The sequence below is a fragment of the Canis lupus genome, chromosome 9 (assembly GCF_011100685.1).
Source record: "Canis lupus familiaris isolate Mischka breed German Shepherd chromosome 9, alternate assembly UU_Cfam_GSD_1.0, whole genome shotgun sequence".
Lineage (NCBI taxonomy): Eukaryota > Metazoa > Chordata > Mammalia > Carnivora > Canidae > Canis > Canis lupus.
This window is the reverse complement of record NC_049230.1, coordinates 11,269,746-11,293,232: the sequence shown is the minus strand read 5'-3', so window position 1 is coordinate 11,293,232 and position 23,487 is coordinate 11,269,746. Positions and strand designations below refer to the sequence as shown.

General features: G+C 35.8%; 1 protein-coding gene and 1 pseudogene across 10 annotated transcripts in view; both read right to left on the bottom strand.

Annotated features, from left to right (window-relative positions):
• The window catches only part of ABCA6 (ATP binding cassette subfamily A member 6), a 114,546-nt gene that overhangs the window by 46,633 nt on the left and 44,426 nt on the right, over positions 1-23,487 (bottom strand). For 2 of the 10 annotated variants that reach the window (XM_038546753.1, XM_038546760.1), the window contains exons 1-8: positions 14,231-14,487; positions 13,004-13,104; positions 11,310-11,511; positions 10,115-10,276; positions 8,154-8,257; positions 7,543-7,769; positions 3,871-4,012; positions 2,741-2,926 (exon numbers count right to left, since the gene is read on the bottom strand). In XM_038546753.1, coding sequence (XP_038402681.1) covers positions 2,741-2,926; positions 3,871-4,012; positions 7,543-7,769; positions 8,154-8,257; positions 10,115-10,276; positions 11,310-11,511; positions 13,004-13,099 — 1,119 coding nt within the window. In that variant the 5' untranslated portion in view covers positions 13,100-13,104; positions 14,231-14,487. Of the gene's footprint in view, positions 1-2,740; positions 2,927-3,870; positions 4,013-7,542; positions 7,770-8,153; positions 8,258-10,114; positions 10,277-11,309; positions 11,512-13,003; positions 13,105-14,230; positions 14,515-23,487 lie in introns of those variants that run through there. The other 8 variants (XM_038546754.1, XM_038546755.1, XM_038546757.1 and 5 more) reach the window with 7 other exon arrangements.
• Positions 21,217-23,395, bottom strand: LOC119876677 (annotated as a pseudogene).

Sequence of the window (23,487 nt, the reverse complement as noted above, 5' to 3'; positions counted from 1 at the left end):
ATAAGTGATCTTCCTTAACTCGGTAAAATAGACTGTACAAAGACCAGCACCAAAAATCATACTTATTATGCCTTTGCTTGCATTTCTATTCAACATTGTACTAAAGGTTCCAGTCTCCCCAGTAAAGCAAGAGTAATAGGTAACTGGCATAAGGACTGCAAAAGCAAAAAAATAAACCATTATTATTTGTAGACATCATAATTATACATAAGAAAATTCCAAGATAAAACTCAGAAAAATACTAGTTTTAACATAGCAAGAATACTGGATACAGTGCCAATTTACAGAAATCAGTTGCATTTCCTATAAGGACATTATAACAAACATTTAAAAATTAGAATTTAAACACCGATGCTATTAATAATGGCATCAAAAGTATCAAAAACTTTGGAATAAATAAAAAATGTACAAGGCTCAGTACTTAAAATTAAAACAATTACTAAGGGAAAATGAATGTGACGATATATTATGTTCATGATCCAAAAAAAGTGTCAGGGGGTGGGCGGTGCACCTCAGTGGCTCAATAGGTTAAGCATCTATCTTAGGCTTAGGCCATGATCCCAGGGTCCTGGTATCAAGCCTCACATCAGGCTCTCTCTGCTTCTCCCTCTCCATCCATCCCTCCCTCTGTTCATGCTCTCTCTGTCTCTCTCTGTCTCTTAAATAAATAAATAAATAAATAAATAAATAAATAAATAAATAAAATCTTAAAAAGACAAGTGTCAGGGCAACTGGGTAGCTCAGTTAGCTAAGAGTCTAGCTCTTGATTTCAGCTCAGGTCATTCATTATCTCAGGATTGTGAGATGTAGCCCCGCATTGGACTCCACACTCCGCAGGGAGTCTGCTTGTGATTCTCTCTTTCCCCCTGCCCTTTCCTTTGCACGCTCTCTCTGTCTCTCAAATGAATAAATAAATATTTTTTAAAGTGTCAATTTCGCTCAAATTGATTGAAAAAATCAACCATATCAAAATGTCAACAGCTTTGTGCATACGTGTGTGTGTGTACCTTGATAAGTTAATTCTAAAATTTCCATCATTCAAAGAAACTAGAATAGAAAAGAATCTCTTGGAAAAGAAAATCTAGTGACAAAATTACTACCAGATATCAGGATATATGAGCAAAAACAATTAAGACAATGTGGCAACAGTAGAAGGATAGACAGATGGGTCAATACAGAATTGGTAAAGCTATGACAAAGGAGATACTGCAATCTGTTCAAGGAAAGGATAATCTTTTCAATAAATGAAGTAAAAGAAATTGGATATTCATGTAGAAAAACTAATATTGCATCTACCTATAGATACACAAAAGTTATTCTGAAATGGATTTTATATCTGTACAAGCAGAATCAATTGAACTTCCAGAAAAAAGCCATGGGAGCATCTCTTTATAATCTTGGGAAATGCAATGATTTCTTAAAGATAAAAAAAGAACTCTACAGTAAAGGAAACTTGACAAACTGGACTTTATCAAAATTAAGAAACTTGCTCATTAAAAGCACCATTAAAAGAGTAAAAAGATCAAATAACTGAAAAAGCAACAAATAACTGAAAAATGTCTCATATCTGGCTTATATAAGAAATTCCTACAAAGTGATAAGGAAAAGCTAAAAAGTCGGTTAAAACATGGGCAAAAGAACTGGATAGGCGCTTTATTAAAGGGAGAAACCAAAACGTCAGTGAGCATATGAAAAAGAATGAAACTCATTAAAAAAAGAATCAAGACAATGCAAATTAATACAATAAGGATTAATATTGAAGATTCACCAGAATAGCTAAAATTTGGACGACTGACTGTTGTCAAATGCCGGTGAAGATTTGGAGCAAATGTAACTCGGAAACTCTTGGTGCAAAAGTAAATTGATGTAACCACTTTGGAAAAATATTTGGCATAGCTATGAAGATTAAGATATCCATATTTAAGTCCTACTATTCAACTCCTACATATATGCCAAACACAACTGAATGCCCATATTCACTAGGAAATATGTAGAAGAATTTTTTTTTGCAGAGTTAATACAAGTCAAAAACTGGAATATATTTTTGTTCACTAACAAGAGAATCAATTGTATAGTCACACAATAGAATACTACTAGCGCTACACGGAAACTGGATGGGATCTAAAAATATAATGTTGAGTGGGAAGAAAACCAGAATTTCAAAAAAATGTGTAGACTATCACTTATATAAAGTTTCAAACAGGCAACACTAAAAAATTATACTTAGGAACACACATTGGTGATAAATGAAAAGGCAGGAAATGATGATCACAGCACTTTCACCTTTAGGAGGAAGGAGTGTTTGGAGGAGCTCTGGAATTGTGGCATCTTTCTATTTCTTGATCTAGTCCATGAGTATTTTGATATACTTTGTTGTTATTTGCTGAACTCTTTATAGTCTTGAAAACTTTTCAGACTTGAGGTTTCAAGCAGAGGTTTATACAATGCTTTTTAGTAAACTAGAGAATCTCTTCATTATATAAAGCGTGAGAAACAAGAAGAAAAGGCTTCAAAATGAAAACACATCTGAGACATGAAATCTGTTTTAGTCAAGATGTTCTTATTTAAGTTTCCTTGTGTGATGATGATTTTTCTACAAAGTAATAATAACATTCTCAAATCTAGCTTTAGGGTAAAATCGTTTAGAATAAATGCTCTTAAATTGAAAGAGTGATTATGAAGTCACGAAATATCAAATTCTTTTGAAAGTTCAATAAAAAGCAATTAACTATGTTCTTACCTTATTCATCCCAGCAGTGAAGGCAAAGGGGCTGCAAATACTCAAAATCCACTCCAAAGAGGAAGGAAGTTGTCTATAATACACACCGAATCCTATAGTCCCACAAAACACATTGAGGAAAAGCATCACCAAATTGGTGAGGACAGTCTTCTTTAACAACACGCTCATCAGGAATGTTAAAGCTATCTGAAAGAGAGAGAAGACATCTAGCCATTAAACAGATTTAGTTCCCTGAGCATCATTGGTAGCACAATAAAATATGGATCTTTAGATCATAATATAAATATATATCAGTGAGACAGTGATGAAAATATTAATGCTCAGCCTTTCCTTCAACCTCTTTGTAAAGAGGATTCTTTTTTGCCCTCCTCAACTGTTGGGCTTTAGTTGACGAAGAAAAGGTGGGGACAAGTTGTATGAGAGCTAAGAAAAGGACAGAAATGCAGACTTGGAAACACTGAAGGAACCTACATTAATGGAACACCTGGGTGGCTCAGAGATTGAGCATCTGTCTTAGGCTCAGGGTCCTAGGATTGAGTCCCACATCCGGCTCCCTGCATGGAGCCTGCTGCTCCCTCTGCCTGTGTCTCTGCCTCTCTCTGTGTGTCTCTCATGAATAAATAAATAAAATCTTTTTTAAAAAGAACCTACATTAATGTATTACAAAGAGCATCTATGCACCCTCTGCAGAATTTAGAGGGTCTTGTTTTACGAAGCAAGAAGTTTGACACAGGAAGTGAGGGCAAGGTCATGTGTCAGAGAAAGATACTGTGAAAGCCACCATTGTTACAGAGAACCTTTGGTGAAAAGAGATGGGTCCGCTCCTCAAGGGCAGCCTCTAAAATCATCTAGAAAAGTCTTAAAGTCAAAATAATTTTAGAATCATTTTTTTCTTTTGGGGGCATCATTTCATTAACTCAGAATTTTATGCAAAAGAGAGGTTCGATTTTATTTATATTACATAATCTTCTCACATTGATGGAGATTTCTCAACCAAACACACACATATGCACACACATACAAAATGGACGTGAAAGAAATAACTGTAGTGACCTCCAGAGAAATTCATTTTTGCTACAGACAGCTAAGATCTAAAGCAGAGAATATGGTAATATTATGTATGAACTTACCAAAGATAAACCATATAAGAAAATGAGTGTAAATATGACCATGAAGCCTGTCATGACTATAATTTGGGTAACTGTTATGATAACTGTCATCATTATGGAAACAATGAAGATGAAACCAGCATAGATTAAACCGCAGGAGATCCTACATAAAGACAAAAAATTATTTTAATTCCATTATGAAATATTTAAAATGTACAAAAATATCTGAAGAATAGTACAACATTTACCATCTACTTGCCACCTAGATTAATAAATAAAATATTACTAATATTACATAGGCATGGCTGGGCTGCTGCCTACTGGCTAGGCATAAGTTCTGTGTTCACATATTTTATAAATAGTATGAACACTGCATAAATAGCATGATCTTGCATGTATTCTTCTGCTGCTTGCCTTTTATCAATCAACATATACAATATTATACACTGCTGGGTAATATTTCATTGTCTGAATATATTCCAATGTTCTCCTGTCCATGGACATTTAAGTTGTTTCCAATTTTTATTTCTGATGCATTGTTACCAAGAACGCTCTTGTACTTGGGAAGAAAAAAATAGAGTAAGATAAAAATTGAGAGGGTGGCAAACCATTAGAGATGCTGAAGTCTAAAAAACAAACTGAGGGTTGCTGGAGGGGAGGTGGGAGAGGAGAAGGGATAATTGAGCGATGGATATTGAGGAGGGCACGTGATGTAATGAGCACTGGGTGTTCTATGCAACTGATGAATCACTAAATTCTACCTCTGAAAATAATTTTAAAAAGAAAAGAAAAAACAAGAACACTCTTGTACTTGTCATTTTTGTATCTTAAGTGTGATTACATATTACCAAAATGTTCTAACTGTAGAAGCGGAAGGAAATTTAACATCTGCTGATCAATCAAGCAACCATGGAAGCACTAGGGGCAGATGATAATTTGACCATTTTTGAGAATCCCAGCTGGCATGACCTCCACTCTCCCTAGCAGTAGAAAACTGAAATTTCATAACTCCACAAAGCCCATCCTATTATTGCTTTTCCTATTATGATTTCTTTTTTCAACTGATATAAATTACAGTATACTCTTTTTTAAAATATTTAATTTATTTATTTGAGAGAGAGAGAGCATGAGCAGGGGGAGGGGCAGAGGGAACTCAATCCTGGGATCCTGGGTCATGACTTGAGCTGAAGGCCGATGCTTAGCCAAATGAGCCACCCAGGCACCCCTATGGTACATTCTTAAGTGTTCATGCTGCTTTGCTTTAGATGTGCTGGTATTCACATTTTTATGAGGTAGTTATTAAGAAATAGTATTCTATCTTCCATCTAACTAGCCCACAGGGTGTTTGAGCCCGTTTCGCATTTTCCAGATAAGTAAACTGTAGTTCCTATTACCACTTAATGGACCTATTCAAGGTCAACAACGTAAATCAGTAACAAAGTTAAGATTTGTCACAGTCCTTTCTCAGTCCGGAGCTCTTTCCTGTACATAAAATCGGTCAACTGAATAAGAATTAAACAACTGGAAAAAAAATAGCGAGAGTATTAAAACCAGGAACTTGAAAAAAAATTTAAAAAATAAAATGAAAGCAGGAACTTGCATCAATATGTCCCACTACAATAGGTTTAATTACTGCTTATTCGACCTTTTTTTTAAAGGTCATGTCATTATAATGATTCAGCCTTTATTAGAAACATCAGCATTTTTGGAAAGCATATGGCATTCTGCAGAATCCGCTTCCTGAGTACAGAAGGGAACTACTATAGGTAGGAATTGAAAATCTATAGGAGAATTACAAATTAAGGAATTTAAAACATTACCTAGAAAAGGGAGCTCATTGCAGGGAGTTGGGGTGGAGGGAGATGTTAATAAAGCTATGAAAACCTTCATGATAAAACCAAAGCAATTCAGGTATCACACTGAAATAATAAATGTTGATGTATTTCACATTTATTACATTATTTTTTAAAAGGTTGTCATAAAACTTATTTCCAATAAACACTCTGTACTTAATAAAGACATTTCAGATTTTTTCCTTCTTAGTTTTAAGGACCTATAAATCCATTTTGCTAAATCTAGTTTACATGCATACTAGGAAGCATTTATCCTGAGAATGAACTCACATCTAAACATCCAATACCTTTCTGATTTTAATCTAGAGTTGAGTTGTGCCTACCTATTCTCAGGTGACTACAGGGATGCTGCCCCACAAGAGGGTCCCTAGACTGAAAAATGGTCCTTTTACACAGATTCCTCCCCTTCCCTCCTAACAAACTCCATCATTCCTTTGCATTTGCCAAAATTCCATTCAAACCATTCCTCTCCTTCCTTTTTGGTTTCAGAAACAGTTCCCTCTTTTTCTATTCACAATTAAGGTATCTTAGAATCAAAACTCCCTCTTTTAATCAAATACACTTTATAGGAAATATAAAATTTCCTAGACCATAGTTTTATTTCAGAGAACATGTAGCTTGCAAAAGATTGTTCAAAAAACAGCTCCTTATCCATTCCAGGTAGTCTTACATTCATAAAGAGTAATTTTCTTGATATGGGGACTATAATAAGAAATATCTTCCAGGATTCAATATTGAAAAATGTTAGACTTCTTTTAAAATGAACAGATTATTTTTCCGTTTCCTGGGCAATGTGGATTTTGCATCTGATTGCATTGCAGAATTCTCTGCTTTGGCCTGTTGGAAGCTTAGAGTTTGTATGATTTGCATTTTTATCTGCTAGTCTTACCTACTCTTCATTTTGTTAGGCCTTGTTTCTATTCCTCAATTATTTATTTTTATTATAATACAAATACACACACATAGAGACATACATAAAAATACATTTTAAAATATATATACATATATTTAAAAATCATTAGAGACATCTGGGTGGCTCAGTCAGTTAAGCATCTGACTTTGGCTCAGGTCATGATCCCGGGGTCCTGGGATCAAGTCCCATGTGTGACCTGCTCAGCCGGGATCCTGTTTCTCCCTCTCCCTCCGCCCCTCTCTGCTGCTGGTGTGTGCACGTGCTCTCTCTCAAATAAATAAAATATTTTTTAAAAAATAAAACGATAAAAAATATTAAAATAATTTAAATCATTTGTGAATGAGGCAAGATACAAATATATCAATATATGAAGTAAATGTTTTTATTAAGTCCTTCTTATATGCCATCCTAAGTGCTATATGTGCTGGGCACAATTTATATGCTATCTCAATTCCAACATATGGCATTTAAGTGCTGCAAAAAAATATATACCTCTGCACACAAGCTAGCTATTATAGGATCATACATTTTTTTCAATATGAGGGAGTGTGGAGAAATCAAATGATAACTGTGGGAAGACCTAGCAGGAGAATTTCAATCAAGGCAGCTGGGTTGGAGTCCCAGCTCTGGTCCATAAACATCATCCATCTGACATTAGACAATTCTTTTATTCTCTTTGATCTTAATAGAATAATCTCTGTCACAGCATTAGCTTAATATACTCATGGCATGGAAAAAGTGCTCAGCAAATTGTAATCCCCATTTTTCATAGCAAAATTTTAAAAGGACTAAATCAAAAAATCAGAACAAAGGAAAAAGTAGCCAATGTATCCAACTTAACCCATAATTTTTTTGAAATAATAACACTTTTTTTAACTGCTTCCTAGTTTCGATTATTCGTTTGTACTGCTTGAATCACTCACTCACCAGAAGGCTGACTTTTGCAGACCCATCATTTTCATCATATCCTGGCACTTTTTTCTCTCTTTTGTGGCATTAAGTGTTATAAAATATATAAATGGAAGAAAGTTAAGCAGGCAGTAGAAAATAAAGAGTTCCTTTTGAAGAATGTTTTTATAAATAAAAGGTAAAGTCTTCATATTTATACCAGTAACTGACATCAATTCCTCCATCACAGAGTGATTTGTTGTGATCTGAAGTAGGATTTAAACAAATAAAATCATTATTTAAAAATTAGAAACTGATTAAATCTGAATAAACTATGGAGATTATACCAACATCAATTTCCTGATTTTAATATTGTTCTGTGGTTACGCAAGATATTACTCTTAGGAGAAATTGGGTGAAGGGCACGTGAACCTTCGTGTACATTGTTTTTGCAATTTCCTGTTATTCTGAAGCTACTTGAACATTCAAAGTTAATAACAATGCATTCCTTTGCCTAAATCCAGCTGCAGCATTTGTATACCTGCTTCATTATATAAACATATGAAAACTTGAATATATATATATTATCTTTCATCAAAATTTTGATGCCTATGGAATTAGTTTACATTAATTATTAGAACTTTTCTTACCTGTATAATAGAAGCATCAATTGCAGTTTGTAGAGTCACAAATCCACTACTCCAGTATTTGGCCAGAGAACAGGAAAACTCACCATACTGATTCCAACAATGAGCTAAAAGCACAAGGAAAAGCATAACCAACATTATCAGATGAAAGCAATTAGAGAATAAACAACAAGAATTGAAGAGAAAATAATATAGAGGAGGCTCCACCAGTCAGAACTTATAGCCACATAGAAAAAAAGAAGCAAATGAGTTTTCAATTAGGCACTTTTATTCATGGAGACCATAGCATGTATAGAAAGTCTTAGAAAGTCAAAAGAAGATGAGAGGAAACACTCTGCTCTGACCACATTGCACTCCTTGCTGGGCCTCAAAATGCTAAATGCACTCTAGTGCTAGAACTTTTTTTGCTCATATGCTCTCCCTGCAGATGGATCCATGGCTCTCTCCTTCCCTCTATCCTTATCTCTTCTCAAAAGTGAATTCAGTGCAGAGGTCTTTACCAGCTACCATAAATAAAAGCAACTAAAAGAGCTTTCAGGCTCTATTTTCTAAGCCTTCTCTATTTTACTTTGTTCTTTAAACACCACCTGGCAGAGGGCATTGTTTTTACCCTGCCCCCCTGCCCCTGATTGAAATGATTCATGCAAGCAGGCTCTATGTTTTGCTCATTTCCATCCCCAGGGCCAGAACAGTGCAGGACACAAAGTAGACACTCAGTGAAAAAATGGAAAAGAACCAACTCTATTAATCATATCAATTCTGCTTCCTAAAATGTCCTCAAATTCACTCACTCTCCTCAGCTGCCTCTGGTCGAAGCCGCCATTGGTTCCCTGGTATGATTCATTGCATTCTCCTTGACCTCTCTGTAATTCATCCTCTGGGCTATATCCAGAGAGCTCACTTAGGCTTGGGAGTCTGATCATTTCTCTGCCCTGATTAAAGTACCTCCACATCTCTCCATCACTCTAGGTTTGTGGGGTGTCATAGGACCTAGCTTTGGGTAACTTCAGCCTCATCTTTTTTGTATTCTTTGTTCAGCTAAGCTGCTCTTCTTCCATATATACCATCAGATGCCTGTTGTCACCCCAGGACTTTCTTTCACACTTGCTCTTTGTCTATCTGAAATATAATGCCTTTAGCAACCCTCACCCCCATGTGCTATTCCTTATTGGTTTAAACTTCACTTTGCCAGGTAGGGCTTCTCTAATCCCTTGTCTAAATCTCCTACCCCTCAGCACCTTTCCATGCGCTTGTCATTTTTTTCAAATAATGAATTTATTTTTTATTGGTATTCAATTTGCCAACATACAGAATAACACCCAGTGCTCATCCCGTCAAGTGCCCCCCTCAGTGCCCATCACCCATTCACTCCCACTCCCCCCAACCCCCCCACCCCTGCCTTCCTCCCCTTCCACCACCCCTAGTTCTTTTCCTAGAGTTAGGAGTCTTCATGTTCTGTCTCCCTTTCTGCACTTGTCATTAATTGTACAATGTGTGCCTTTCTTGCAACCTGGAACCTCATCTGAGGCTAGGATCTCTCAGTCTTTATCACTCTCTGCATCCTCTGCAACATGCACTTATGCTTTCGCTTTACCTCTGTTGGATGACTCAATAATGCTTTAAGAGTTTTCTTCTAGTAGCAAGATATGACTGACCTTGGAATAAGTTTAGCAATAAAACGTGCTTTTTCTCATGTTCTTTTTTTTTTTTTTTTTTTTTTTTTAGATAGAGTGGGAGCAAAAGTGGGGGAGGGGCAGAGGGAGAACAAGCTGAGCTTAGAGCTTGATGCAGGCTTGATCCCAGGATCCCAGATCCTGAGATCATGACCTGAGCCAAAGACAGGTGTTTGACTGAGCTACTCAGGTGCCCCTATTTTCTCATGTTCTATCAAAAACATCTCTGTTGCCCAACCTGACCTATTTCTTACGTTAGAAACATGAAAAATATTTTATATTGAAAGTCACCTGTGGAAGGATCTTCCTCCAAAAATGGAATGTGATATCCCTGTAAAAATTTTAATTTATAAGAGAAAGTGTCATGAAAGATGATTCCAATGACTTCTGAGGTATTGTCTACAAGTATTTTATCCATGGATTTTTGATTGGGTACTCCAATGACCCTTCTTTCTGTGAATGACAAGGTAAAAATAGAGAGGATTGTAGAGAGTTTTACCAAAATGGAATGTGATATCCAGCTGTGTCATCATATATTTTTCACTGGAATTAAGCTAAAATCATTTTCCACTTAAATTAAATTTACCCCAAAGACAAGGAGGGAAATTTTTTTTTAATGGTTTAGATTCTAGACTCAGGAGACATGCATGAGAATTTAGTATTTTCTTTTAATAACAGCAAGTATTACAGCAAGTTTCAGGTACATAAAAATATTATGCTGGGGTAAGTGTGCATAAGAGAATTAGGATACAAAAGTAGAGGTAATTGGAGTAGTTTTATATAGTTAGGGAATTCCAGATGTCAGATTACTGGAGCAAAGACACCTCAACTGATCTTTGCCTTATGAGGGAGTGACTATTTCTAACAGCCAGCAATGTTATCCATTAGAAATCGAGGATTCAGAGAGTAGACAGCCAAACTGCAGCCACCTTGCCCAAGAGTGAAATATATATTTTATCTTAGTTATCTCAGTGGCATAGTGACTTCATTTAGAATGAAAGTTTTTAAAGATGTTTACAAAGTAAACTACATGCAGAAAGGACATCTTTAGATTATCTTTCCTTACTTTTCATGGTTCTGAAATTACTTTTTAATAACCATGATTTCATTTATTTTATTTAGATGTTTTTTTCTTGAGTTATCAATCTTAGTGTGTTTCCATGTTAATAACATGTGCAACCCATAAATGACATATTCTCCTAGACACTATTCTACAAATCTGAAATTATACATTTATTGTTTTAGGTAAATTACAGTAGAAATGTAGACCTCCCTAAACTGGACCCCCCACCCCCAATCAAGCTGAAAGGGCTTACAAGGCTACTTGTTTTGAGAGAAAGCAAAAACTAATTAAATTTGTAAGCTGTCATGTTACCTAAATAATTAGCACAATAGATCACTGTAAGTTCAAATTAAACATGTATATATCGTATCAAAAAGATATAAAATGATATCAGTAATTCTTTATTGCCATTAGTGCACCTACCTTTCAAAAAGGGAGCAAATGATGTTTTATTCATTATTTGCTGGGTTAGATCAGAGATAGGTGTATATACAATATCTATAGAGTTACTAATGTTATCTGCCCTTCCCAGATCTTGAGGAGGCAGTTCAGGAAAATATATGTTTTCTCTGAAATGTGAAAACAGTCCCATGTACAGTCCCAGAAGTATTGGGAGCCCCCATTCCTATAATAGGGGGAAAAAAAGGAATGAATTTAAATTATATTCCCTTACAAAGTTCAGTCAATACCAAAGAATTGTTGAAGACAGATTCCAATTTTGCCACATGTTTGGCTTCTCTTTGCTCTCTGCTCTTCAGAGCAAAAGGAACCCAACAAAAGATGCATACTGAGCTAGTTGCTACACATATCATTCTCCAACACTAGAATTAAACTTTTACATTAAATCGTGAACTACTGCAGAAGCCATCATAGAAACTAACAGAATGACTAATAGGATGACAATTCTTATGTATGGGCATCTGACATTACAGTTTATAAGACACAAAGTATCCCAGATAGAGTTCATGGTGGCAAATAAGGTTTTCGTCAGTTGTCACATTTTTGTATTGGAAATGAAACATTATGAAAAGGAACTGAGTGGTAGAGACTGCCTAGTGATCCAGCACAATGCTAGACAACATTCCCAGCCTCTGGAAATCAAGTAGGACCAAGTGATTGGAGTTCTAGCCAATGGAATGTGGGCAGAAATGCTTTGCGCCCCTTCAAGGCCTGGCTTATGGAACCATGCACAACCTTCTTTATTCTGTCTCAGTCCCTGTACTTCTTGATTTTTTTAAAAAATATTTATTTATTTATTTATTTTAGAGAGAGAGCATGGGGGGGGCAGATAGAAAGGGAGACAGAGATTCTCAACAGACTCCTCCTGACCACCTGACCATGGAGCCTACTACGGGGCTCAATCCCACAACCCTGAGGTCATGACCTAAGCTGAAACCAAGAGTTGGACGCTCAAATGACTGAGCCATCCAGATGCCCCTGTACTTCTTGTTCATCTGATGGGATATAGAGGATCCCAAGGAGGTCTCTAAGGTCTAGGGAGATAGCAGTGTCCCTAAATGAAGAAGGCTGGGTCTGAATGGCTGTGTGAAGGAGATTCCTTCACCTACTAGACCCACTTCAGTTTCACTGCCAACCTTAGATTGTAAGCAAAGTGAAAAATAAATCTTTGCTGAGATCAGCCCCTGAGATTTGGAGCTGTATATGGCCTACTTATCTACCTAATGCAAACTGACAATTAGTGGTGTTACTTGGTCATAATTCTTAGAAATAATATCTGTGCACAAAATTCATGGCTTTGAAAATAAGTCCCCCAAACTAAAATTTATTGATCTTCCAGGCATTCTTTTCATTATTTCCTTACTCTAATTTTATTACATATGGTAACAACCTTAAAAGTTGCTATAATTTACCATGCAATTAAATTTTTACTTACTCTCTTTTTAAAAAAAAAAAAACAAGTAATAGTTTTAGTCTTTTTGCAATTCTACATTATGTGTCACAGACTGCTATGAGTCTCTCAGTTTGACAAGTATAATTAGAAGAACCTGAAAATCAACAAATCCAGTCTGCTACTTAAAATATAAAATAAGAGTATCGTTAGGCAGTGAAATAAAAAAATATGTGAGCTGCAGAAAGAGGCAGACTTTCAAACATACCAATAAGCTCTCTCTTTTCATTCTCCATTTCTGAAGAAAATTCTTGCACAGAAGTGCTTGAGTTTGCTGATACACACTTTTCTGTTTTGTATGCATTTAGCCTGTCATTGAAAAACAAAGAGAAAGTAAACACAGTGGAATATAAACTAGAACAATAAATGTAATAAGAAAAACCTTGGGAAGTAGGGGAGAAAAGAAAAAAGAAAAATCTTGCTCATATTTTAGGGAAAATATTTCCGATTTCTAAGAACTATGAAAAATGGTTTTTAAATATTATTTTAATAATACATGACTGCAAAATTTTACATCAAATATACTCATAGTAAGTTATTTCAGAGAGTGGGTAATGGTGGGGAGGTAGTGGCCACAAAAATCACAATTTTACAGAAATACAGAGTTTAACAATGGAAAAGATATCATTAGATTTTAGAACCTGTAAGATACTTCACATTTTCTTAACCTTTTATAACAGAAATCTAACTATATGGAGTAATTGAATTATATCTCATTTGATTAATAATAATTTTTTGTTCTTTGCATTTAAATAGAAATGCCAGAGCCAATCAAATTAATCAAAAATTCTGATTATTTAAATTCATTTGAATAATTAATTATATCCATTAGATGTAACCCCAATGAACTATTTTCCTATAGTATTTATCTTCTAGATTAAACTGAATAGCTTGAAGCTCAACTAGCTGAATCCAGACTCAAACTAGCAGAAACCTGATTATGAAACACAAGAAGAAACAACTCATCTCAATTTGTCTGAATTCAGAAGTGCCTGAATAACTGAGGAGGCAAACTAACCAACTAAGGAGGAATAAAGAAGGAAAGAAACAAAGAAACAGAGAGAAAGAAAGAAAAGGAAGAGAAAGAAAGAAGAAAGAGAAAAAGAAAGAAAGAAATCACATGGAAAGTAATTTTGCCCAAATGTTTGCACATAAGCCAACAGAGACGATTTTTTTCAGTTTTTCTAATCTTAGAATTAAATTATTTTATATTTGCATGACAAAATATTCAGACAATTCTCCCTTAGCTAGTTTTCCTATATTCTACTGTTGTATCTACACAATAAGAGTTGGTTGGGAATAAACAGAAAAATTTTATTATCAGTTCTTCAATATAATACATATGAATATTTGGAAACATCTGAAAAATAGATTGATTTTCAGCAGTGTCCACCCACATATTTGGCATAGCACAACAAAATAGAACTTTACTTACTGTCAGAAAAATTAGGAAAGTACTCTGGAAACACTGTCAAAGCACAGTTCTCTTTTTGTGTACGGCAACAATTAAAATTTCCTTATTGCTACTTCTTCATTTATTCCTTAAATGGGTGTCTTACCCAGCCTGTTTTCTGAAAGGGTGTGTAGTCAGACCAAGCTGCACATGATGAACTTGTTTTGTTTTCTGCTTCTTCTTCCCTAAGCCAATTATTTGCAGGGAAATGATGGTTCGGTGGTTGGTTGGGAATAAAACAAACCCTGTGTTTGTGCACTTGGCCTTTCAACTTCAGGGATAAGGGGTAAAATGGTAAACAAGGAAATTGGAACTAGCCTGTCGGACATGATGAGACCAAGATGGGGAAACGGAGCAATAAACAAGTAAAAGCAGCCACTAACCAAACAAAGTAGTTAAATGTGTATGAGAAATCTTTAGCTATTTATTTATTTATTTATTTATTTTACTACTAATGCCTAAACACAACTGCCAATGATATATTTGACTAATTGGTGTTAAGTGGGCAGAGTGTGCTGCAGCTGATTTTTTTTTCCTAATCAAGCTAAGCAATCCATAGTCTGCCTTAGAGAAACACTTAATTTAGACAAATGAATAATTATGAACAAATTCCTTTCTCTGCTCTGTTCATACAGGATGTAGGATTTCAGAGGGCATGCGAACAAACTAAAAGTAAGCAGAGTGCCAAGGACTAAAGAAAATATTAAAAAGATTCAGGTCAGTTTTTTTTTTTTGCATAAAGACTGGGAAAAATATAAAATTTATTCAACTCCCATTGCGTAGTCTATCTCTCTGTAAAAAGTTGCAAGCTTTTCTTGACCTGCCAAAGTAAATGGCAAAACAGGAAGCCAAAGTCCATGAATTGGGAAATCTCAAATATTTGACATGGCTCCCAAGCCACAGATGTTAATAATCATAAAGCTGAGAGTTGTTCTGGAAAAAAAAAAGGATAATTTTTTTAAAAATTAAGCTATGGTATTATATATGTATATTTCTTTTCTTGGTAATTAGTTCTATTTTTAAAAAGTCAACAGTGAAATGTTACATGTCTTTACATTAAAAGTTGGCAAAAACAAAGGTAATAAAGATGTTCTAAAGGTCTCATGGTGGGGGGAGTTCAAAAACACTGTTAAAATTTTGTATCAATATTAGGTCAGTGATTCAAACAAAAATTCTGTCTCTTTTCAATCACTTGGAATATAGTTCAGGTTTTTATTAATGTTCTTGTTGTTTTAGACTCTATGTACTCTATTTTAGGAATCTATTTCAGGAATTTTCACTTTGCTTATAACTGCATTAAAATTCACAACTACAATACACAACTACAATATCACATACACAACTAAAATTCACAACTACAATATCAGAAATTATTTAGATTGTAATTTATTAGTTTTACTTTGTACCATTGCTTCTTATATATGCTTTTTGTTCCTCTTCCTTGACTTATTTACTCTGATTTATTTTTATTTGGGAGGTCATTTTCTTCATTTAAGCCTGACGATTTCCCCATAAATGGCAACCTAATATAATGAAGTACCCAAACTCTGGCTAGAAGTACCTTGAAATGGTGGATAAAATAAATTGAAGAAGAAGAAGAAGAAGAAGAAGAAAAGAAGAAGAAGAAGAAGAAGAAGAAGAAGAAGAAGAAGAAGAAGAAGAAAGAAGAAGAAGAAAGAAGAAGAAGAAGAAGAAGAAGAAGAAGAAGAAGAAGAAGAAGAAGAAGATAGAAGAAAGAAAGGAGGAGGAGGAGGAGGAGGAGGAGAAGTTGTTCAGATCTAGAACCAAACTTTAAAAATAAATAAGAAAAGGGTAAAGAAAAGAAACCAAGAAACAATGGAAGAAACAAAGAGGAAAGGAAGGAATATCCCCAGGTCTTAAAAATAAAAAGAGAAATTAAGGCTAGAATGGTATGTCAGCAATCTAGCTGTCCAAAGAGGTGTTTCAATAACTTTGTGACCTAGACTTGACAGGTTATGAAGCTGGATTTCATATCTCTGCATGAATCCAGAAGCTTCACAGGACTTCTCAGTGCTAGAAATAGAAATAGTAAAACCACCAATACCCCCAAGGAAAAGTAAGGATGTGTATTCTTTGCCCAATCTCTGGATTAAAAAAATATAGAAAATGAAAAACTCAACCGTATGTAGAACATGCCAGATACAGGGCATAGGAGAAAGATCCTAATTTATTCTCCCTGCATAGTAGCATGTCTGGAAACATAGGAAATATCATAGCAGTTGGTTGCATTCTGGAGCCAAACTTGGGTTTGAATTCTAGCTCTGCCATGCATTAGCTGCGTGACTTTGCACAATCTATTTAACCCCCCTCCTTAAAATCAAGATAATAATTGTGTATGTATGTACATATGTATGTATGGTTACTGTGGAAATTAAATTCATTGATATAACTAAAATTCAAAAAACAATGCCTGGAAAATCATAAAAACTCAAAAAACATTACTTGTTGCTGATAATCCTACTCTTCCTATTCTTCCTCCTCCTTTCCCTTCTCCTCCTCCTCCTCCTCCTCTTACTATTACTATTACTCTGGAGCCCCACAGAGAAGATAGAAACAATTCTACAGAGATATGTCCAGGAATCAGGGCACAAACCAACAGAGTTAAAGAAATATTCCTCCCAGCAGCTAAACTCATGATCAAAAGTCCACCATAAAAGAGAATCAGCAGACAAACAAAATGAGACTATTAGTATTAAAGAAGTAACATAAATTGGTTAAAATAGGAAGCAATGAAAAGGAAGACTAATAGGAAAATAACCCATTAGAACTTATAGATATTTAAAGTTACTAATAATTGTTAATATTAAAATTTTAATGGATAAGTTTTATAGCAGATTAGGCACAGCTGACAAGAAAATCCAGAAATATAACTGAAGAAATTATATAGTGCAAAGACAGAACAAGATGGAAAAATACTGAAGACAAATTAAAAGACATGAAAGACAGAATGAGGTGTCCAGTACATGTCTAATAGGCATTTTATAATAAGGAAAATAAATGGAAGAAATAAGAGAAATTTTCAAAGATAAGATGGATGAAAATTATCCAGAGTTGAAGTTATGGGCCCTCAGATTAAGAAAAAAGATAATGTGTCCAGAGTTAAAAACAAAAATCTAACAACTAACATTTTTGTGATGAGTTCTGCAAATATGAGAGAGGAGAAAGTGAAGAGAGGGAATACTTAAAAACAATAAGACAAGTTATCAACTAAGAATCAACAGCCAAATGAGGTCATAAATAATGCAATAATGTTGTCAAAGTACTGAGACAAATGAACGGTCAACCTCAAATTCTATACCCAGTTAAATGTGCATGAAATAAAGATCCTCTCAGAGAGAATTTATTTACCTCTTGCACAATATGGCTGAAAGAAAGCTAAAAGATGTACTTCAGTTAAAAATAATTTTTAAAAAAACAACAAGAGTTGAGTTTCAGAAGTGTTTGATAAATACTTTCAAGTACATGGCAGAGAGCTGACTCACTGTGTTTGGAAAGATTGTGAATTTGGGGAGGTTTGGCTATCTAGGATTATATCAAAGCTTTATTGAAGCAAAACAAAGTATGTGTTCATAATTCATTTTCTAGGTAAAGAAAATTTTCAAGTAAACTACAATTTAGGAGTTTTGGCAGCATATTAGAACCACAAGTTTCCTAGAATTTTAGCCACAGCAATAAATTTACCTTTCTATTTCTTCTCCTTTTGTATGTTTTCCTCTCATAAGCTTCTGTATGTTGCTTATATGCTTTGTGAAGAACATGTACAAATAAGCATAGTGTGGTCAGAGTGACTAGGAGCCACCACCAGGATTAGACCAATATGACTCTAAAACACAATCTCAGCACCAAGAGTCTGTGGATCTCTCTAGAGGTATGCCAGCTGCCAGTATCTCTGTTCTTGCTCAAACCTCTGGGACAGATCTCAAATGACTCCTGCCTGGATTTGTTGTAATCACTAGCCTGGAGTCTCATGATGTAGGTACAGCTACTAGAGGTCCACACTGTGAGTTGCCAAAAAAGAAATAAAGCTGTCCTTGAAAAAGGAAAAATTGTAAGCTCAGCAAGCACTCCCAAATGTGACTGAAGCAAAATTCTAAATAGTATTTTAAGGTCTTCCCTGAAACATAGCTAATTTTTCTTTCTTTAGGAAACTTTGCTTATTATTCCAAGTAAGGTTCAGTCTTTCTATCGTCCAATTCTCCTCATCTAGCCAATGATCTCTTCCATTAATGGCACATAACATAGGGGTCTAGGTTGTGCAGCACAGTGGTTGGTTGTTGGTGGACTTTCTTGGCAATTGATTAGATCAATTTCACTTTTTTTTTTTTTTTTTTTGCAGTGTCCCTAATGGGCTACTGTATGTTCATCACAGTGACAGTGTTAACCAGGCCACAGGGCCTGGTGAGACACTTTTTCCCCCTCTCTGCTATAGGGATAAAACTGCCAAGAAGGTGTGCAGACATAGACCAGTGTCTCTAGATACAGAGGAGAAACATGGCTAAATTCTTATAATCCAACCACTCCTTTTCCACACCCACTACCATTATCAGTCTGCTCACGCATGTTATTTTTTTCCATCTCTAGACACTTTTAGTAGAAAAGATTGAAGTTAACAAACTCGTTTACACTGAATGTATTTCACGAAGTTCTATCCTAATGTCAGATGGGAAAGTAGAATAATCAGATGAGTAAATTGTCTCCAATTCCAACTTCTAGGAAGTTTGCCTGTAGACTGAAGTGCCATTGATGGAATTTAGACACTAATGACCTTTAATTCCAAAAGGCCTGGATATCTTTGACCTTATTTTCTTGACCTTCCTCTTCCATTACTACATCTGTAGCTACCGTATGGGATCTGCAGCATTGTCTATTAAACACAAAAACTAGACATGAACATTTTTTAGTTGCATTATGTGCCTAACACAGAGGCTCATATGGTAGGTGGTTAAATATCTGCTGAAATAAAGTACATTTTTCAATATATATATATATTTTATCACAAAATGTTTTATTTTTAGAAGAAACAAGAAAAAGAAAACTAAAAAGCTAAGTAGGTTATTTATGTAAAGAAAATGGAGGAATAGCCTCTCAACCTAAACCCTGCTGTTGGCCCATTCAAAAGCTTATTGTAACATAATGGGTAAAGCTCCCTCTCAGGTCTCCGATAGCTTCTGGCAGTGTTGTAGAATACTCAGTATCACATAGAACCTTGAGTCAACTTTCAGAGCTGTGGACTGCTTAAAGTTCTACCTTAATGGCATTTCCTCATTTCTTTGTATCTTCACTTGCTTAATATCCTTGTCCTCCAAAGACTATAAGCATCATAGGAATCTTCTCTATTTACTGACTGCTCTATACATGGTCTCCAGCATATAGTAGGTATTCAAGAAGTATTTTTTTAAAGATTTATTTACTCATTTATTTGAGGAAGAGAGTGCACACAAATGAGGGGAGGGGCAGAGGGAGAGAATCTTCAAGCAGACTCCCTGCTAAGCATGGATCCCCATGCAGGGCCCAATCCCATGACCCATGAGATTATGACCTAAGCCAAAACCAAGAGTCAGATGCTCAACCAATTGAGTCATCCAGGTGCTCCTCAATAAACATTACTTTTTAAAAAAGAATGAATAGAAATAATACATAAGAAAACTCTGTACATCTTCCTTAAAAAAAACACACACACACACACAAAGATTTCATTTATTTATTTATTTTAGAGAGAGAATGCAAGTGGGGGAGGGTAGAGAGAGAGGGAAAGAGAGAATCCCAAGCAGAGTCCACCCAGCACAGAGCCTGACACAGGGCTTTATCTCATGACCCTGAGATCATGACCTGAGCCGAAATCAAGAGTCTGAGGTTTCACTGACTGAGCCACCCAGGCTCCCCCCTGTACTTCTTTCAATTCAATTCAACTTCATACTGCTATTCACATGGGTTTGGTTATTCTTGCTTGTAACTGATAGCTAACCACACTAATGTAAAAGAACCATAGAGAGGATTAAATGGCCAATAATCAATTGATTTAAGATAGAGTCAATCTTTCTTAAGCATATGAGTGTGTGTTATTGGAGCTTTTGATGCAATTTCACATTCGGTAAAATGTCATAGGTTGATACATAATCTTCATTGTCTATTTTTTTTTAATTTATCTGAGAGCAAGAAAGACAGAGATAGTGACAGAAATAACACAAGTGGGGAGGAGAGGGAGAAGCAGGCTCTGCACTTGAGCAGGGAGCCTGACTCAGGGATCAATCCCAGGACCCTGGGATCATGATCTGAGCCAAAGGCAGATGCTTACTCAACTGAGCCACCCAGGCCACCCCACCCCCACTGTCTATTAAAAAAATTATATTCATGATTTAGTTTGTTCTTTGTTCCTAATTTTTGAACCATTCCACCATTTACACACAGGCACATGCGTGCACACACACCCCACCCACCTTTTCTGAGATATGAAACACTCACTGAAAATAATTTTTCAATTGCTCTTTTTTCTCTGCATCCAAGTGACCTCAAACAACTTGTTTTATTATAAATAAGCCAGCTCAGCCTTTCTCTTCCTGTACAGATTCATCCAAGACTAAATCAAGTGTGCTGGAAAACCTCTGTACTTGTCACCCAAGCCAAAAATGTCCTTTACCTTTCTTGTCAAGCAACCTGTGGAAAAAGCTTCAGAATATCCATGTGGGGCTCCTGGGTGGCTCAGTCGATTAAGCGTCTGCCTTTGGTTCAGGTCATGATCCTGGGGTCCCAAGATCAAGTGCCACATCTGGCTCCCTGCTCAGTGGGGAGCCTGCTTCTCCCTCTCCCTCTGCCTGCTGCTCCCCCTGCTTGTGCTCTCTCTCAGAAAGAAAGAAAGAAAGAAAGAAAGAAAGAAAGAAAGAAAGAAAGATAGAAGAGGCTCCACTCAAGAGGCTCCACTCAAGAGGCTCCATAGAGAGAGGCTCCACTCAAGAGGGAGCCTTCATTTTTACTTTTAAAATAATTTTCACCAAATTTGCTTTTCAGATGTTAAATGAAATCAATCTAATCCAGGGAAGAGAAAAAAAAAAAAGGTTTGGAGAAAAAAACCATTTATCTTTTCATTTCTTCCTCAGTTGCAAAAGTAGAAGGTGTTTGTTCATAGATCAAGTTGCTGCAGAGCACCAGCTGTTCACAGTGAACTGTAATTCTCTCTGTAAGAACTTGGGGCGTGAATGTGAACAGGGATGGGCACCCACCTCAGCTTTCCAGCACCATTATGGCCACTCAGTCACACATGGCCTCAGCCTCTGCCATGGAGTGGGTGGTCAGAAGGGCACCCTTCTCTGTGTTTTTAACAATAGCTTGAATTGCCTGTCTAAAGATAAAGCAAGGAATTGTTCACACTTAGAAAGTAATTTGGGAAAATAGGTAAATGGAAAGAAATATGAGGACTAAATAGAAAATTTTGTATTCCAGTTACAAGGGAAAAAAATCTTTGCTCTAGAGAGAGAGAACAAAAACTGTACTGCATTATGTAATATTACCACATCAATTGGCTTCATAGAATGAAAAGTTGAAGATTGGGAAACAGTGAGTAGAATAATGTTTGTTTAAAAAAACTTGGAGTGCAGAGAAACACCACATTGTATTATTTCAATAACTGAAAAACAGAAGAAGAAGAGGCAAGGGAAGAGGAGTAAGAAAAAGAAAATCCAAGCAAATATATTTAAGATTCTCTTAGATTCTTAAAACATCTATTTTTCCTTCCTTGAGGAATTTAAAAAACTATATTGAGTTTCAATGAATTAAATAATAGAGGATGTGAGCCTCAAAGATAAATGGAGCAAATGTAAAATATATATATATATATTATATATTATATATTGTTAACTCTAGGATCATACTACTAACTCTACACTTAATAGGACACCCCTCACCACATTTGCTGTTGTCGCCCAGGGTCCATGCTCAAGGATGGCATGTCCAGAAACACCACTGATGGGTCTCCCAGGATGCTCAGCATGAAGCACAGTTGTAAGAGGAACAGTGTATCTGGCTCTTATCTGTGGGGTACACAAAGTAAAACCAAGCCCCCTTCCTACCTCCCTCTTTATTCCCTCAGATAAAGCCTTCACAGGAAATTCAAGTTCTTCCTGAATCTTGAACGCTTCCACCAACCTGACAAAAAAACCACTGTAATTATCCATAAGCCACATATCCTTACCTAAACCAACAATATAGAAAACCCTAGCACGATCAACTTAAAAATAATATATTGAAGGACCATTCACATCACAGCAAACACTAAATCTTATGATTTCGTTATTTAGATTTTTAATCATTTTATTTGCATGAAAATGTAAAGACCTTGTTTACGATTTTCTTCCATATTTAATGAGGAAGTGACAGGTTCCTCTCTTCCTCCTGCTACAAAGTATGAATGAGGCTTCCCTCCCTCCCCTGAAGTACTAGGAGTAGCATCTTGTTTGCCGATTCCTTTCACGACCACATACAACTCAGGTGATCTTGCATTGTAAGATTGGGCCACAGTGAGTTTTCCTGAGGACAATACCCCCAAAAACTTGAGGGTTTCATCTTCCTGTTGCCTTAGTGATGTTCTACAGCCTTGTAAAACCACCTGCATTGAACAATGAAAGATCCACATCCAGCTTTTGTTCCAATCCTCCTTCTACTAAAGGAGATAAAAGTGGCCATTAAGCCTCATACACTGTGGATAGGAACATAAACTGGTGCAGCCACTGTGGAAAACAGTATGGCAGTTCCCCAAAAAATTAAAAATAGAACTACTCTATGATCCAGTAATTTCACTACTGGGTATTAAACCAAAGAAAACTAAAATACTCATTCAAAAAGATAAATGCCCCCATATTTTATTGCAGCAGTTTTACAATAGTCACATTATGGAAGCAACCCAAGTGCTCATTGATAGATGAATGGATAAAGATATGAGATATATACATATATCTAACTCAGCCATAGAAAACAAAAAGATCTTGCCTCCGGGGACAATGTCGATAGATCTAGAAGATACAATGCTAAGGGAAATAAGTCAGTCTGAGAAAGACAAAAAATATATGACTTTACTCATATGTGGAATTTAAGAAACAAATGAACAAAGAAAAAAGGAGACCGACAAAAAACTCTCTTAAATATAGAGAACAAACTAGTGATTGCCAAGTTGGTGGAGGGTGGGTGGGTGAAATAGGTGAAGGGGATTAAGAGTACTGGGTAATGAG